The sequence below is a fragment of the Typopeltis vanoorti genome, chromosome 4 (genome assembly GCF_054136105.1).
Source record: "Typopeltis vanoorti isolate ZY-2024b chromosome 4, IOZ_Tvanoo_1.0, whole genome shotgun sequence".
NCBI lineage: Eukaryota > Metazoa > Arthropoda > Arachnida > Uropygi > Thelyphonidae > Typopeltis > Typopeltis vanoorti.
Window position 1 is genome coordinate 133,542,802 of NC_143552.1, and position 16,548 is coordinate 133,559,349.

The 16,548-nt window shown below is 36.6% G+C and overlaps 1 protein-coding gene across 1 annotated transcript in view; it reads right to left on the reverse strand.

Moving 5' to 3' along the window:
• LOC150107687 (protein CEPU-1-like) overlaps positions 1–16,548 on the reverse strand; it is a 172,334-nt gene that overhangs the window by 32,630 nt on the left and 123,156 nt on the right. The window contains exon 3 of the mRNA XM_090391466.1: positions 13,704–13,911. Within this exon, the coding sequence (XP_090247592.1) occupies positions 13,704–13,911 (208 nt within the window). The remainder of the gene's footprint in view (positions 1–13,703; positions 13,912–16,548) is intronic.

A 16,548-nucleotide genomic window follows, 5' to 3' on the forward strand; every position in this document is an offset into this window, starting at 1 on the left:
TATGAGCGGTTCTTCTCGGTGGTGGGGCAGTCCGTCGCTGAGTTGGACGGGCTTTCGACCGCTACGGAGTGGTCTAGGGATCGTCCTAATTTTTAAAGATGGCTTTACGTATTCAGTAGCCAATGAAGTTTTAACTGAAGTTCGGCTAATGCCGTTACTCTGCCAAGACTAGAGCTTTTAGCTCAATAACACAGATGTTCTTCATTCAGATGAAGGGATAAAGAGTCAAGGACTCAGTCCATCTCCTAGTCCTTTTTAGGACAACAAATTACATTGATTCTTCTTATCAACGTAAGCATATCAACTACCTCCCAAATCATCGCGTGAAATATGATTACGAAAAATGCAATAGATAATTTTATGTGAGAAATAATTGCTTTCTTTCCCCAATCGAAAATGTGATCATCTGTTTTCCTTCAATAAACGAATACAATAAAAATAATGAACCATGGAATAATTTTACTTTTCTTTTAAATAATTTTAATTTCTTCTTAAATCATGAATTGAATTTTCCTTTAATTCTATTCCAGGAACATTCAATAAGTTTATCTTTTTTCTTTTAAATATACATTTATTTTAAATAATTCTGAAAAATATACAACCGCATTTTTTTATCGAATCTGACAAAAAAAGTTTTGTTTTGTTATCTCCTAAGATAGGGTTACACAGCGATTTACACAATCAACTCCTAAGACTAATACACACTGATATAGCTGTCCCCACTTCCAATGGGAATGCAACTCAGTCGACAGCGTACGTATATATACTTTTATTGTTTAAATGTTGTTTTTTATTTATACGTCGAAACACTGTTAAGTGTTCCATAACTATAAAAGATATTTAATGACGTCAGCTTTACTATTTTTACAATCTGCCTTACTCACCTTTATCTAGTAGAGACAGAGTCAAATTTATAAGTTGGAAGAAGAGTGTTTTCTCCCCCAAAACATACACAATAGCTAGGCGAACCGTGTAGACAGTACTGGCTCATGATCAGAGATTCCTCGCTATCTTTCTGATTACTTCCCATCTGCCACGATAAAAATGCAAACCGGTGCCATTGATTTAGCAGGATTTCGGTAATCCTGCTAACTCAGGACTGTAGGCAAAAGAAATGCTGGTACGATAGAATACTAGTACGGTAGCAACCGTCGAATAGTTGACAATGGTTTGCCATATTGCTCTCATCTCTAAAATGATTGATTCATCATGAGCTCAGCTTTCGGTGATGAATAAGAGTGGAGATCGGCAATCCATACTATTTTCAAAGTTAGGACTGAATAAAGCATGTATACCCCTCTTTGGAATGAAAAGGCATTAAACAAATGAAAAAAAACCTGAGTTTCTGGAGGAGAAAGAACCCACATCCGTATAAGACCGAAAAGCTTGAATGTTTGATTGAAAACATCTTATTAAGGTTCTTTTCGTCACAGATGGTATTCGAACCCGGATCTTTCCATCCAAAGTGGCTCACTTTAACCAACTGAGCTGCCGAAACTCATTTATGACATAAAGAAAAAAATAATGGAAAAATATGATGAAATTTCGAATTATGTGTTCTGAGAATCATCTGAGTTATATAAAAGTAGGTGGTCTCTTTCTATATTTGTTTTTGAAGTCCACTTAAAATTGCATCCTTTCACGTTTTCACAATGGTATGGTCGCTATCTTGGATGTACAAGGAAAAGTCCTTATACCTCCTAAAGTAAGAAAACGCTTTACATTTTCTACAACCGTTTATGGAACTAGTACCCATACAAAACATTTTCATATAATTACCACAGCGATCTACCTTGATACGAATCATGCGATAGACATTAACAATGTTTACAACTCAACACAGTGCTATTTTTAGTTACTGCACTCACGATTGTGTAAATTGTCTAATGAGATTCTTCAGAAAGATCTTTATAGTATGTTGCATTTTAAAGACGGTTGTCTAATTTATATTCTATCTAAGAGAATGTCCAGCTACTAAACGTATCGTATATCCACCTTATCATATCAAACACGGTATCTTGTAGAGTCCAGAGGACATTCATTCTTTCTTTCACTCCTCTATTATGAGCAAAACTGATAGGTTTCCGTATAATGGAAAATGATAATAGTACTACCTGTTATTTTCCCTACATCCTCTCCTCCTTTATTTCTACACAAAAGGAAACGAAATCCATGCTCATCATATGCATTTAGATATAACTTAATAATAATAAAAAAAACACGAAGTGCGTCTTTTGATTCATTTATAAAAATAGATGTATCCAATTTTATTTTAACAAGCAGATGTGTTGCATTCTTATTAAGACTGCTTTCATTGGTATCCGACCTCACAAGTTCACTAGGATGGTTTAACTTGATGTAAACATTGAACTATAGGCGTCAACACCCTCGGGGGGGGGGATTAGTCATACATGGACATTGCAGGAAGTGATCTAATAATCCTCTTTTCCTTGCAAAATTGAGATGAACATGCAAACTTAAGAAGCAACATAAATAGTACATCTTAGCAGAAAATATAAGAGGAATGGAGTGGAACAATGTAATGTAGAAAGACAAGTTAAAACCATAGAAGACGATATTGCGATTTAATCACAGAAGAAATCCAGATGTGATCCCCGCTTTGAATAGATTTACCCAACCGCCGCAGTCCAATTAACAGGCTGTCAACGCGAAAGTTCTCTAGAGGGATATTTATTTACGGGTATTGTCATTCTGAATTAGACACCCCCGCCGAGTCATGTATACCTTTGTGACACTAGAGATTGTTCACATTTCATAACGTTCTCTAACGCTTTTAAACTAATCAGATTATATGATGAAACTTGGTTAACATTAGACGTGAATGGATGAAAGGTTTGAATCAATATTGAACTTTGATATGCGTATTTATCCTATTGAATATCGTGCTTCGTATAAATGGATTTACACAAATCCATTTATGCGATGTATTTGGGTTTTTGTAGGATCATTTTAACAAGATTTATTAGATATACAATAGTATATATAGCACACGTTTCAGTGACATGTTTTCAAAGTGCACGCATCCCCCCCCCTCCCACAGATAGAGTAATATATTCAAAAGTACACAAATTTACTACACTAACATATATTCATTTAGAAAGTCTTTCCCAATTGGATAACACTGGATTTCCCTTGCCAAGAAAGTCTATTCTTACTTTGATTCTTTACCTGAGGGTAGGCAATATATATATATATATATAAAGTAAAGGAAAAATGGAAATTCTGAGGTATTCATGAGACATTAGTAATTAATACTCTTCTCAATGTATCTTAAGTTCTTAAAAGAACTGGGCGATGGACTGAGTCCTTGACTCTTTATCCCGTCATCTGAATGAAGATAATCTGTCTGAGTGGATGGAGTGTTATTGAGCTAAAAAGCTCTAGTCATGGCTGGGTAACGGCAATAGCCAAGCCTCAGTTAAAACTTCATTGGCTACAGCATTGCCATTTGTTACCCTGGAAGTCCTAAAAAGGACTTGTTCAATGTATCTTTATAAGGACTGGCTTGAAGGGGCGAAGCAAGAATGCTTTTCATATTCCCCGTTGTCTGTATAGGACAGTGTAAGGATAAGGTGTTATTGAGCTATTAAAGCTCTGATCATGGCAGGAGGGTAACAGCACTAGCCGAGCCTCAGTTAGAACTTCATTAGCTACAGCATTGCCATCCATTACCCTCCAAGGATATTGGATTCTCAACCTCAATGTATCTTCTGAATGCAAAATTCATATATTATTTTTTATACAAATTTTTAAATGGTGTATTAATAAATGTTTAAAAATTTCAAATAATTTAAAATTTTAAAAAAGCTTTATCTTAAAATAACTAGCATATCATCCTTGTTTCAGTAAATTATATTTTTTTTAATATTCATTCACATATAAGTAAACAACATTTGCGTGTGAAGTGTTTATGAGGTCTCAAGGTTACACTTTGTCTGGGTAGAGGCTCTCTTATAACATTTTTTGGATTATGAATTACTGAGGCAAATGATGTGGAGGCACAAAATTCTCTATATACAAGTAGACTAGTGATGAAGTTATTTCAAGCGCAAACTTTGTTTGCTTATACTTGAGTATAGCATTAACAGAAGAAGAGAATTTCTTATCAAGTATGATATAAATATTTACTCAATATTTATATCCATATTTAGATCGTAATCACGAGAAACGAAGCGACATTTTGCTATCACTTGGAAAGGTACGGTTAAACCTGGCCTATAATGTGAGACACATCTACAAGGGCTGTTTAAGAGAACGTAAATTTTCTGGGAGGAATGGGAGGAAAAAACCTCCCACATAACATTCTAATCGAGCGGTTAACAGACAGACAGAAAGATATATATATATATATATATATATTTATTTATTTTTTTTATCTAACTTGATAATGGAAGATAGGCAACAAAAAGACTATTTACACATTATAAGAATATATATTACAGAGAAAAAAAAAGAAAAAAAAAGGATTTTTCTTTCGGATATACAACAGAAAGGAGGCAAACGATGCATGAGTGGTAGGGAGGATTTGTCTTTTTAGTAAAAAGAGTCAACATTACAGTTCAGTTTCAGTCTTAGTTATCTTTCAGTTGAAGTGTATCGTCGTCGGCAATCCAGAACAGGATGCCAGTTGGATTCAACTCCTCTATATTCAACTCTTCGCGACAGCTCTTGTTTCTTTGTAATAATCAAGTTCTGTTTTGTAGTTTCCGACGTAGCCTATACATCAGGATTTGTGCCGATTCGGTGCTGGCTGTTTCTTGTGTGCTTAAGGTAGAAGCTGTAGATGACGACGTTAGGGCAGATGAGGGCGAAATTGCATATACTGTCTGTTCTCTTCTGTATGGATTAAATTATAGTGGTCTTCTTGGCTGTGTGCTTAGTTACAGGTGCTAGGAGCTGTATTCAGGGCGTAGGTGATCATCGCTTTGCTTGCAGGACAGGTTAGATATGTGCGTGTTTCAGGGTACCTGAAACTTCGCAGAAGAGACATAGATCCGTTTCTCTAAGTTGAAATTTGTAGAGCTTAGCAGGAGTTGGCAAGATGGTGTGCCATAGCTTCCCCTCTATGTCGGAATCTGGTTTGGCACACTTCGATTTATACGGAAGATTCCCACTGAAAACTGAGTGGCATGTGTAATCTTGTAGATGAAAGGGTTAAGGATGAATATACGAGGGGCAAAGTTGGTGGCACTGATATGAGGAAGCGGTATGTTTTCTTGTAGTTGGAAGGAAGAACTAGAAATGAGACTTCAGATGATACACAATGAACGGTGGTTTCCCGCAGTTTCTAGAAGGAATACGGATTCCCTGAGGTGTAGCGATATCTGGAAAGGCTTTTATAATAGCAGCTTGCATCTGTTGCTTTTCAGAGATAAGTATGTGAATATTTTCTACTTCAGGGTCTGGTCAGGAGATCCCCTTATTCCTGCCAGTTCTATGTAGGGAAGAGAAATTGCTGACTAGTTGTCAGATTTGTCATGTTTCTATTTGAAAACAAAACAGTAGTTCTGTATGCATAGCTGACTCTGTTGATCCTGTGTGTGTGATGAAGAACCTCATAAGTGTGTGTTGAAGTTCTGTATTTTTCCACCGCTGTAGAACATCTCTATAAAAATGAGGTAGTTTAGGATGTAATGGAGCAGAACTGGATTGTTGACAGTGTAATCGGAGGATTGTTGACAGTGTAAGTCCTTTGGTGGATGATTTCATGATGTAATCGAAGGTAGTTACATAAGTATGATTGTACTGAAGTGTCTTTAGAAAATTTTGCAATCTGTATTGATTAATGAGATTGGACGCCAGTTTTGGATCTGTGTGGTCTCCTTTCTTTGGTATCATTCGTGCTACTGAAGTCGTGAAGGATTGTGGAAGCCCATCGAGGTAGGCTTCTTGCAGTGTCTTAAGGAGAAATGGTCCGAGTTGATTCCAGAAGACTTGGAAAAACTCTGTTATGAGACCATCAAGGCTGGGAAATTTGTTCTTTGGCAAGGATGTGCATGCAAGTTTCAGTTCATCTAGAGTGATTGGGTTTTCTAAGTGGTTCTGATCTGTTTCAGAGATTTTTTTTGTCTTTCAGTATTTCGTTAATGGTGTGAATGGCGAAAGACAGAGATAGATAGATAGACAGACAGACAGATATTTTTTTTTTGTTTGTAAACATAACAATCTTATATACAGGATTAACCGGTTTTTGGTTCTCTGCAGTCAGACAGAGAGGTTACATGCTCATACTCTTGTTGAGGTATGTTACATCGAAGTCACTTATAAGGCTAATTACATTTTTTTTTAAAATAAATTAAAGCCGTTAAGAGTTATTTTAACATGATAACATAAGATCTTATTTTAACATAAGAACACAAATGTGGAAGAACATAGACGTTACTATTGCACAATATTATCTATTAACATGAGAGTGCCAGCTGATTAACTTTCGCACTGTTAAGCACAACAATCCTTCGTTCTTCCCCCTTTCTCTTTTTTTTGGGGGGGGGGTAAAGGTGTCACTTCTATGCTGGAAAGTGGATTATAATGCAGTCGCCCTGCTCAGCCAGGAGTTGATTCCGTGGATTCCATTCTTGGTGGAAAAGATCTAAGGTGTTGTTTTGCCTATGGTGGTGATGTTCGTGTAGGATCCGACATCTCACCTTTTGTTGGAAGGCTGCAGTGAGTTGGTCAGTTGCCTCTCTCTGTGAAGTTGCTGTGCTGTCTGGTCTTGTATGTCTGAGGTAGAAGTTGTATATTACCGCTTTTGCGGTGATGAAAAGGTAATTGCAGAATGAATGGTTATTTGACTCCACATGGACGAGATTGAAATATTCCTCTTCTGTATGAAGATTACCACAGGTAAGAGCTGCCGTTTCCCGAGTCAAGCTGATTAATTTAGTGTTGACTGGGCATTCCAAGTAGATATGCCGGACCGTTCCTAATTGGTAGCAGAAGAGGCAGTTATCTGAGACGTTTGAGTTAAATTTTCGTAATATAGTAGGAGTGGGTAATATATTATGCCACATTCTCCACTGAATATCTGCCTCAGGTTTGATGGCTCTTGTGCGATATGGTAGATCCCATTGAAATAGTGTTTGATCAGATGATGCAGGATTTTCCAACAAAGTGCTTTGGTTCGACTGTTGTGTTAGTGTGCTGTAGATCTTGTTGGTGTTGCTGGGTGTAAGTTTCTCCCATGAGTTATTGGTTTTTATCAGAAAGATAGGCGCCAAAACTTCTGAGTTTGGAGGGCTAAGCCCCACTTCTGTTATGCTATCAGGCATAGCGGCTTGAAACGCTGCCTTTACGGTGTCTATCTGCTCAGACTCATTCCCATATTCTAGGTTTTCGAGCGATTTTGGAAAGCGCCAGGTGAGGCTTGGAGAAAGAATGTCACCCAAGATCCTCACGTTTCGCCAGCTTCATGGAGGAAAGAAAAATTCTTTCTGAGTGATCGGACTTCTTACCATCGTGTTGTGAAAGATGGGTTCCATGAGGATTTCAGGTAGGGATGCTGTCTTCACTGTGTGCTGGAGGTTTAGCTTCTTCCATCGTCGAAGGACATCTTTGTAGAAGTTTGTTAAATTTACAGGCACTTGAGCTGTTGTCATTCTTAAGGTGGTGGAGAGAGAGAGACCTCTAGTGGCAGAAGTGAAAATATACTCAGTCGTGCATTTGTGTGATATTTCCTGTTGTAGGGCATTTATGAGAAATCGAGCGCGGAACGTTGTTATCCTGTTGTCAATGGAGACCAACTTTTGTCCTCCATCTTTGAGAGAAGTCAGACAGATAGATAGATAGAGAGAGAGAGAGAGAGAAGAGCAACAATTAATACGCAACAGTATTGGTCTGACTAATGGTCTCATTGAAAAACTAACGATATTTGAAATAGTATAAGACCTCTAAAAGTACAAGATTTATAAGTATAAAATCATCTTCTCCAATTCGTATCTTGAGATGATCGTGAATTAAATCCAGACGTCTGAAATAATACACCATACTTAATGTAACAGTTTTATATTTGTATTGTGAAACTATTCTTCGTCGTGTAGATTATTTGGTAACATGTGTCATTATCCAGTTCACAAGCAGATCCGGGAATAAATTGAAATTTATTCCGTAACAAAATAAAATATTTGAAAGTCATTAGTGAACAAGTAAGGAAGGTAACACTCAATTATTCCTTAGCAAGCGCTAGAGTTTACCGTGAACAAAGTTTTCACTTCAGTTATGTATATATTGAAGGAGATTCTTATTGAAGTATCTCGAGAGAGAAAGTTTGACAATTCTTATCACGAAAGTGATTGCAAAGAGTTTTACGATTTGTCTAAATCTTCCTTCAGTTATGACTGTTTAAAAGGATCGCTGTACAGAACTACACACACACACACACACACACACACACACACACACACACACACACACACACACACACACACACACACACACACACACACACACACACACACACACACACACACACACACACACAAAATTTTGAATCCATTAGAACATAATATTTATTTAACGCACAATACCTATAATTATTTTTAGCTATTTAAAGCGTAAATGGAGAAACACTGGATGTGCTTAATTACATCTCAGTAATCATAATTGAATACATTTGGTGTAAGTGAATAATATTGGTATTGGAATAATGTAGTATTAATTTTTTTAATATAGAAATCAAAGCAGTACACTGAATGGTATCATTCAGTACGATAAAGTGCAGAGTACAAAACCAGTTTCAAAACTCCAGTAAAAAGAACAGGCAGACATGCAGGATTTATTACTATCTTCTGCTGTTAATGATTTCAATTAAATAGTTTCAGTTCTTAGGAATATTCAAATTTCAATAAAATCAAAACAAACTACGCAGTCGATAAATAAATTTCAAATAACTTAAAATAAATTGAAAATTTCATAACGATTTTATACATTTTAGACTTTTATCTTAAATAAATTTATACACCTTTTATAATATTTTATATAGTTATTATAAAATATATAAAGGCGTGAGTCTTTTCAATTACTTAGGATCAAGCAACGCTGTTGTGGCAGGCCCCACCGAACCAACTCATCTCAGTACGTTCGGCACTGCTGATATCCTGGATATAGCTATCCTGCAGGATATTATATTAAACTTCAGTACAGTATCATATCTATGGATGAACTATCATCCGATCACAATCCAATACTGCTGCAGCTGGGAAATCAGGAATTCCTGTGTCCTCCTTCTCACTCCTACATTGTATGGGAAAGACTGTCAGCAGCACTCAAGGATTATATTGGACCTGTTCCTCACATACGCACAAAAGAAGAAGTAGAAACTGCAGTTACAAACCTCACACAACAAATTAATTCTGCTATAAAGGTAGCTTCCTCCTACAAATCTGCCCGCAAGCCAGATCGTTTGCCTGAAGACATCATGAACTTAATCAGAGATAAAAACAGAGCTCGAAAGAGATTCCGTAACACGTGTGCACCACAAGACAAAAGAAATCTAAACAGACTAAATGGGGCAGTAGGAGATGCACTGAAAGCTCACAGAGACTATGTATGGGATGAAAAGTTATCCTCCATTTCACCTAGTGATCACTCCATCTGGGGACTACTGAAAAATACCAAAAACAAAGGCAGATCCCTTCCCCCAATATTAACTGATCAGGGCCTTGCTCACACAGATGTGGACAAAGCAGAGGTTATAGCGCACAGCTTGGAAGAGCAATGCAGGCCTTCGTATGGAAACCTTGACTTTGACCACATACATAAGATTCACAGCAAGGTCAGACACTCACTCAAACTTCCTATCACCAGCACTGACCATATTGCATCAACATCACCTGCTGAGATATATGACATTATTAAAAATTTAAAGAACAAAAAAGCTCCTGGACCAGACGGCATTACTAATCGTGTGATTAAACTTCTGCCCCGGAGGGCAGTAGTGTACCTGACCAGTATAATAAATGCAATTTTAAGATTTCACTATTTTCCTTCCACCTGGAAACTGGCTGACGTAATTCCCATACATAAGCCAGGCAAAGACTCACACCTACCCCAAAATTATCGTCCAATCAGTCTCATCTCAAATCTGGGTAAGGTTGCAGAGAAGGTCATCCTCTCACGACTTCAAACCTCAATAAATGACCTAAACATCCTTCCAAAAGAACAGTTTGGTTTTAGGCAACACCATAGTACTACCCATCAAATCCACAGAATTGTTGAATACATCACAACCAGCTACAACTGGCGCCAGTGCACAGGCGCTGTTTTCCTAGACTTATCCAAAGCATTTGACAAAATCTGGCATTTTGGACTCCTGCACAAGCTTATCTCAGCCGGCATCTCACCTAAAATGGTTCATTTAATCCACTCATATCTTCAAAATAGATCAATGCAAGTAAAAATCAACGGTTCTACATCCTCCCAGCGCCACATCTTTGCTGGAGTGCCGCAGGGATCTCTACTGGCTCCATTGCTGTTCTCTGTATACATGTCAGACATCCCACACAATCCGATGACTTCCATTTTGGCCCTATATGCAGACGACACGGCAATACTAACCAGATCTCTCAGACCCCTTTTCATTACCAGAAAGCTTCAAGAAAACATTCTAAAGCTGGAGGGTTGGTTCTCTAAATGGAGATTGGAAGTCAACCCCCAGAAAAGCTCAGCCGTTCTTTTCTCAAAAAGGCCAATGTCTCCTGTAGGAGATTTGTTACTATTCAATATTAAAATTCCCTGGCAGTCAGAAACAAATTACCTGGGTGTAATTCTCGACAAAAAGCTATCTTTCAATCAACACACCAAGTCTGCATGCACAAAGGCATCTAAAGCCATAGCACAGATCTATCCGCTAATTAATAGAAATAGCAAGCTCAGCAACAGAATCAAATTGCAGCTATACCAGTTGACGATTCGTCCTATAATCACCTATGCCTCTCCGGCCTGGAGCCACACCTCTAATGCTAACATCATCAAAATACAGCGAGTGCAGAACAAGTGCTTGAGAATGATTTTGAATGCCCCGTGGTATGTTAGAAACACTCAACTCCACAGAGACACAAATATTCCCTATATCTTCTCTTTTCTACGATCCTTAGCCACCAAGTTTTTCCTAAAGACGTCCACACATCCCAACGATTTGGTTCAACGAGCTACAGCATACGATCCAACGGACATATTCAAATACAGAAGACCAAAAGCTATATTGGCCTCCTTTAGTGATGCATAATCTCCATGCCCAATCAGGGCGAGCATTCTGCTCATAAATTTTACCTTCACTGCAACCACAACAGATAGCGGGGAATATGAAAAGCATCTTGCTTCACCCCTAAAGACATAAATGTCAATTGTCAATTGTCAAAAATATTCAAAAAAAGTTTTGAGTTTATACATCGGCAAATTTTTTTGGAGATTCACTTCCTCTTCTTCTTTTGCAAGTTTTGTCTGCTCTGTATGGTATTCGTTTGAGAGCTCGGCTTTCAGCAAATGACATCATTATCAACCTCCAACTCAAACTTTGGCAAGCAGCATAGCGTCACCAATCGTTTGTAATGATTTGTCTCTGTTGAATCCTGTGAATGTATGAACATATATATTTAGCAATTTCTTCCGAACGCTAGACATGGGGACAGCTCTGTTGTCCCCGCACTTCATGCCGCATCTGTAAGATATTATATTCTTTCCACAAGTCCCAAAGGATTGTCTCATCGTCAAAAGTATCAATAGCCTAAGCAAATATATTTCTTGAATAATATGTCTTGAAGGCGAGAGTAACATCCTGATCCGTAGGTTGCAGAAGCGAGGTAACATTCGGTGAAACGTGTTAATATATAAATGGTAAGTCGATGACTGATGCTCAACCATGTATATATAAATACATTATACACGAACACACTTCAAACTATCTCATCTGTATACGTAAAAACACCATACCTTTCTCTCTTTTGTCCTATATTTGTGTATTGCCTCACATTTTTTCTTGATGCTTGTCTAAGCTGGACAATTATTAAATGGTTCGAAATGAACTTGCTCATTACTAAGATAGACCGGAAAAAGCAATAATTTGATAGTTGAAGTAAAATATGATAGTCGCAGTTATGATGCGTTTGAAGCACAGGTCTATATTGTTCTAATTAATAGATTTCATCTTCATCTCCCTCTTCCTTCCCCTATGACTCATTATATGAACTTCTCCATCACTTAGACAGCAGTTCATCTACGGAATATGTGGACATATGAAGTATGTGGCGACGGTCAGCTAATTATCTGCGTGTGACTCAGCCACGTATTAGGAAAGATGATATACCATGTGATATATCTCTAGTTAATGCGTCAGTGTGGGGGCGACAACCTGTGATGGGGGGAGGGATGATACTAGCTGTGGGAGGGCTCTTGACATTAGGATTATCATTAAAGCCAACATGTCCTCATGGAACTTCACCTAACAGAGATGTTTCTTGCGTAGCAGAACGAAAGAAAAAGTGCCGTCAATCCCAGCTGTCATTTGAATGTGACAAGGCTAAAAGCCCAGCTGTCAGCTGCATTTGTCGGAAATTACTACTGTCTGTTCCCGCCATGCAGCTATTTTTGTGTCAGGTCTAGTGGAAAAGGAGAACAAAGATGTACAATGGTAACATTATGTTCGGCCATGTGTGTTTAATGTGAGGGATTGTACTCAAAAGAAGCAAAAACAGAAAATATTATGGCATGCCGCTAATTCTTGGTGTAAACGATGCTGGAATGACGACGTTTTCTCTCATTGAAAACTTCTTGGAGTTCTTAAAATAACCACAGGGAAAGTATTCTGTTTATTTAACATTTCCGTTAAGTTTGTTAGCACACCGTAGTAAATACATAGTATTCAAATATTGACTTTTACTTCCAATTACGGAAATTTCTTTTGAATGAATGTAACGAAAATTTGTCAAAGTGTTTTTTTTTTTTAATGAAAACAAAAAAGCCTCCACATGGATGAGCAAAATTCCATGAACTGATAGCATGTGTGCATAATGCTGGTAAACGTTTACGACATTATTGTAAAATAAACGTGAAAGAATGTTTTGTTATACGAATATGAATCTATGAAAATAATATTCTTACATGTGTGTAGGAAAGAGCATAGATTCGGTTCAACAAATTTAAATTCCGATATAGTTTAGTCATAGCTTCTATAGGTGGAAGTATGAATCCCATTGACAAGCGACTCCAAAGGAACACAGTATTCCGATTCTTCCAAAAGTGGACAAAACATGGGTCAGAAAAAAAAATTAATTAGTAAATTCTAGATAATAAAACCAAAACATGTCGAGTGGACAGATCATACTCATAAAATAACAAATTTGACGAAATAACAAATACTATACGGAGAATGCAAACACACTATGGGATGATAAAAGGTCACGTGGTTTATGAGTACTACAACAGTAGCTAAGACCAAGACGCCAGTGTATTATATCTGTTAATTGGGGGAATTCTTCTAGCCAGTTTGTCTCTTTTTGGAGATTAAAAAGCCCGAGTTTCGGGGTAGAAAAACATGTCATCTTTTGATGTGACAGCAAAGATCAGAATGGTTAATTTTATTTTTATTTAAGAGAATTAAAACGAAGACAATTTAATTATATAGAAATACTAAAACCTTCGACAAATTTAACGAAACTTAATATCATTTGATATAATTTCTCTTCACTCACCAACTATAACCAAGTATCCGATTTGACTCCTCATAGGCGAGGTGTTGATTTGGCACATGTAATGTCCGCTATCCCTCTGCTCTACATCTTTGATGTGGAGCCACCAGGTACGGTATCCGTTGTGCGAGATGCTATACCGTGGGTTGCGTGTAATCACGCGGTCATGTAATGTCAACAGAGTATGTCTGTCAGTGTGGATCCATGCGACCTGAAATAACAAAAACGTTCATCTTTTTCATAAGACCTGACAAAAAATGAATAGAAATGTTCACAAAAATTTCATAAGGAGTACAAAAAGTGTTTAAAAGATTCTAAAAATTTTATAAAAATCACAAAATGTCATTAAAATTTCGCGAAAATTAAACAATTGTTTTCCTACAAAAATATGAATATGATTCATATTCATACGATTAAAATATAAGATTAGCTAGGAATCCAATTTTTTTATGTCTAGTGATTGAAACTTTATCTGATAAACAGCATTCTCTAAAGTATTTTTGTCGACAATATTCTACTTAAAACTGGTCATCATTTCTCCACTCACTTTCTTCGAAGACTGTAAGAAGATGACCAGCTGTTGGTCAACGTCTATTTACTGTCAAGCTTCAAACTTAACGAACCGTCTTCTTTTCTTTCTCTTTCATTCCATCTGCCTCTCTTCTTTGGACCATCTTCCTCACTTTATCAATCACTACAATAAACATCTGTTCAAGAAACACATCAAAAGATTCCTTCTTTTTTCTTACCCTCTTGCTCACCTACAGGGCAATGTTGTGGTATAGGTTTTGCAACCTTTAGGGGATCTCATAAAAATAAAAAATGAAGATACAGAAATCTAAAAAAAATTGAAACAAACACGGTACTTCTGTATGTCCGTGAACCATAATCAAGTCAGGTGTTCTTAAATATATACAAAACAATCCATTATAATATAATTACTGCACTACTGCTAACTTTCTTTTTTTCATAGTTGGAGAAAGATCAACGTTTTTCTCCATTGTCTGATCTTTCTCTGAAACCGAAAGAGTGCTTTTCTACATTTATACAGAAAGTTACTAGTGAAATCAATTTTCTAAAAGAAACACGAAACCCGGACAAATCAAATATTAGATGGAACTGTAATACTAATAGAAATGTGAAGTTGGTAAGAAGTAATTTAACATTACTATATATATATTTTTCAAGTTTATTGCAATAATAATCTCTTCTTATATTGCAGTACTACTGGAGTTACGAGACCACAGCGATCTATCTATTCGAAAGATGGAACGCTACTACGAAACTAATATCTGTAGAATACCAAAAACACATAAATAAGGCGTGTCTCTAAGGCAACCATGACGTCAGTGTCTGAGAATTTGAAATCCACAAGGGTGCAAACCACACGAGAATAGCTACAATCTTTTCTCTCCTGATCTTGAAGATTGGCAATAATCTATCGCTGGATCATGATTGAGACAGAAACGGATGATAAGGAATTGTCTAGCGTTCACTATTCATTGTCTCGTTTTCCCCCCTCTTGTATCTGCCTATACAATTTCACTAATGTCAGCGGAACTTGCAGAAACATCGACATTTCTTCTTTGTCGAAGAGGCTTTGTTATTGGAATGAAGAAATCAATAGTATATTCTGTTGTTGTTTTTTTCTTTGCTTCAACATCTGTTTCTCATCACTATATCTCTATACATGATGAAATACGCATAACATAAAGTGTTAAATGCATTTTCAAATTTTGAAGTGAACGAGAAAAGAAATAAACTCAGAAAATAGATTATCATTAAAGTTTTTCCATTGTAGGTGCCTATTCAATCTGTAAATGGGAGTATTCAGAACGATAGCTTTCTAACGAGTTACTAAAGACACGCCCTAATTGCATTTGGACTTCACTGTATAGCACCACGACAATGCCGAGAAGTTCGTTTTTGGCTCGCAGTACTCTTTGCATTTGTCATCGGAGACAGACTAATAAAGCCTTCAAATATTTGTATAATGGATTAAACTTTCTAATATTATATCAACCACCTTTAAATTCACCTTTTTTTCGTGACATTAATGTCAACTTTTAGGTGAAGTAAGTTTTGATAACGAAACAAAATGTTCACCTAACTGACATGTGGGAATTTTTGGAAATAGAGTTATCACTTGTACATGAAAAGTAGCGTAAAAGGAATATTAATAAGAATAAAAATTAATTACAAAGTACATTTATTACAATTATTATAATGATCAATACCATTATATATTTATTGCTTATCATATATATTTTAATAACTCATAAAACCTATACGACAATATATTATATATTTGTACTTATTACACTTGCGTACAGGTTGTATTGTACTTTGTGGGGTAGTACAGTACTTTTGCTCATACTGTACACGTTTTCCTTACAGCGTACTATCCAGTAACGATTGTTTATTCTGCTGAGGTATTCCAGTACTATTTGTTATTTATGCCTTTTAACTTAGGGCTTTAATTTTACTTAGACATTGTATACAGTATATAAATTATTTATCTAAATAGTCTATTTATATACGGTATATATTAATATGCAAAACTAGTGTGCATAACGTTATAGGTTAGCCGTTTTTCAACTGCATTACTTCTAGCGGAATGTTGTCTGTTTCCAGACGTGTTGTATTCATTACCTCCCAACGCTCCGAATATCTCCTGACACATTTCATGTTTTTATGTGTTTCGTTTAGCTTCACATGAATATTTAGAACTCGTCATCCTATTATGTATTTCATATCCAACATTACGAAATATGTATGTAAATTTGTCAAATGCTCCAAGCCGTTTTCAGAAGTCCAAGTACACACCCTACTACTTGTAAGTAGGTCA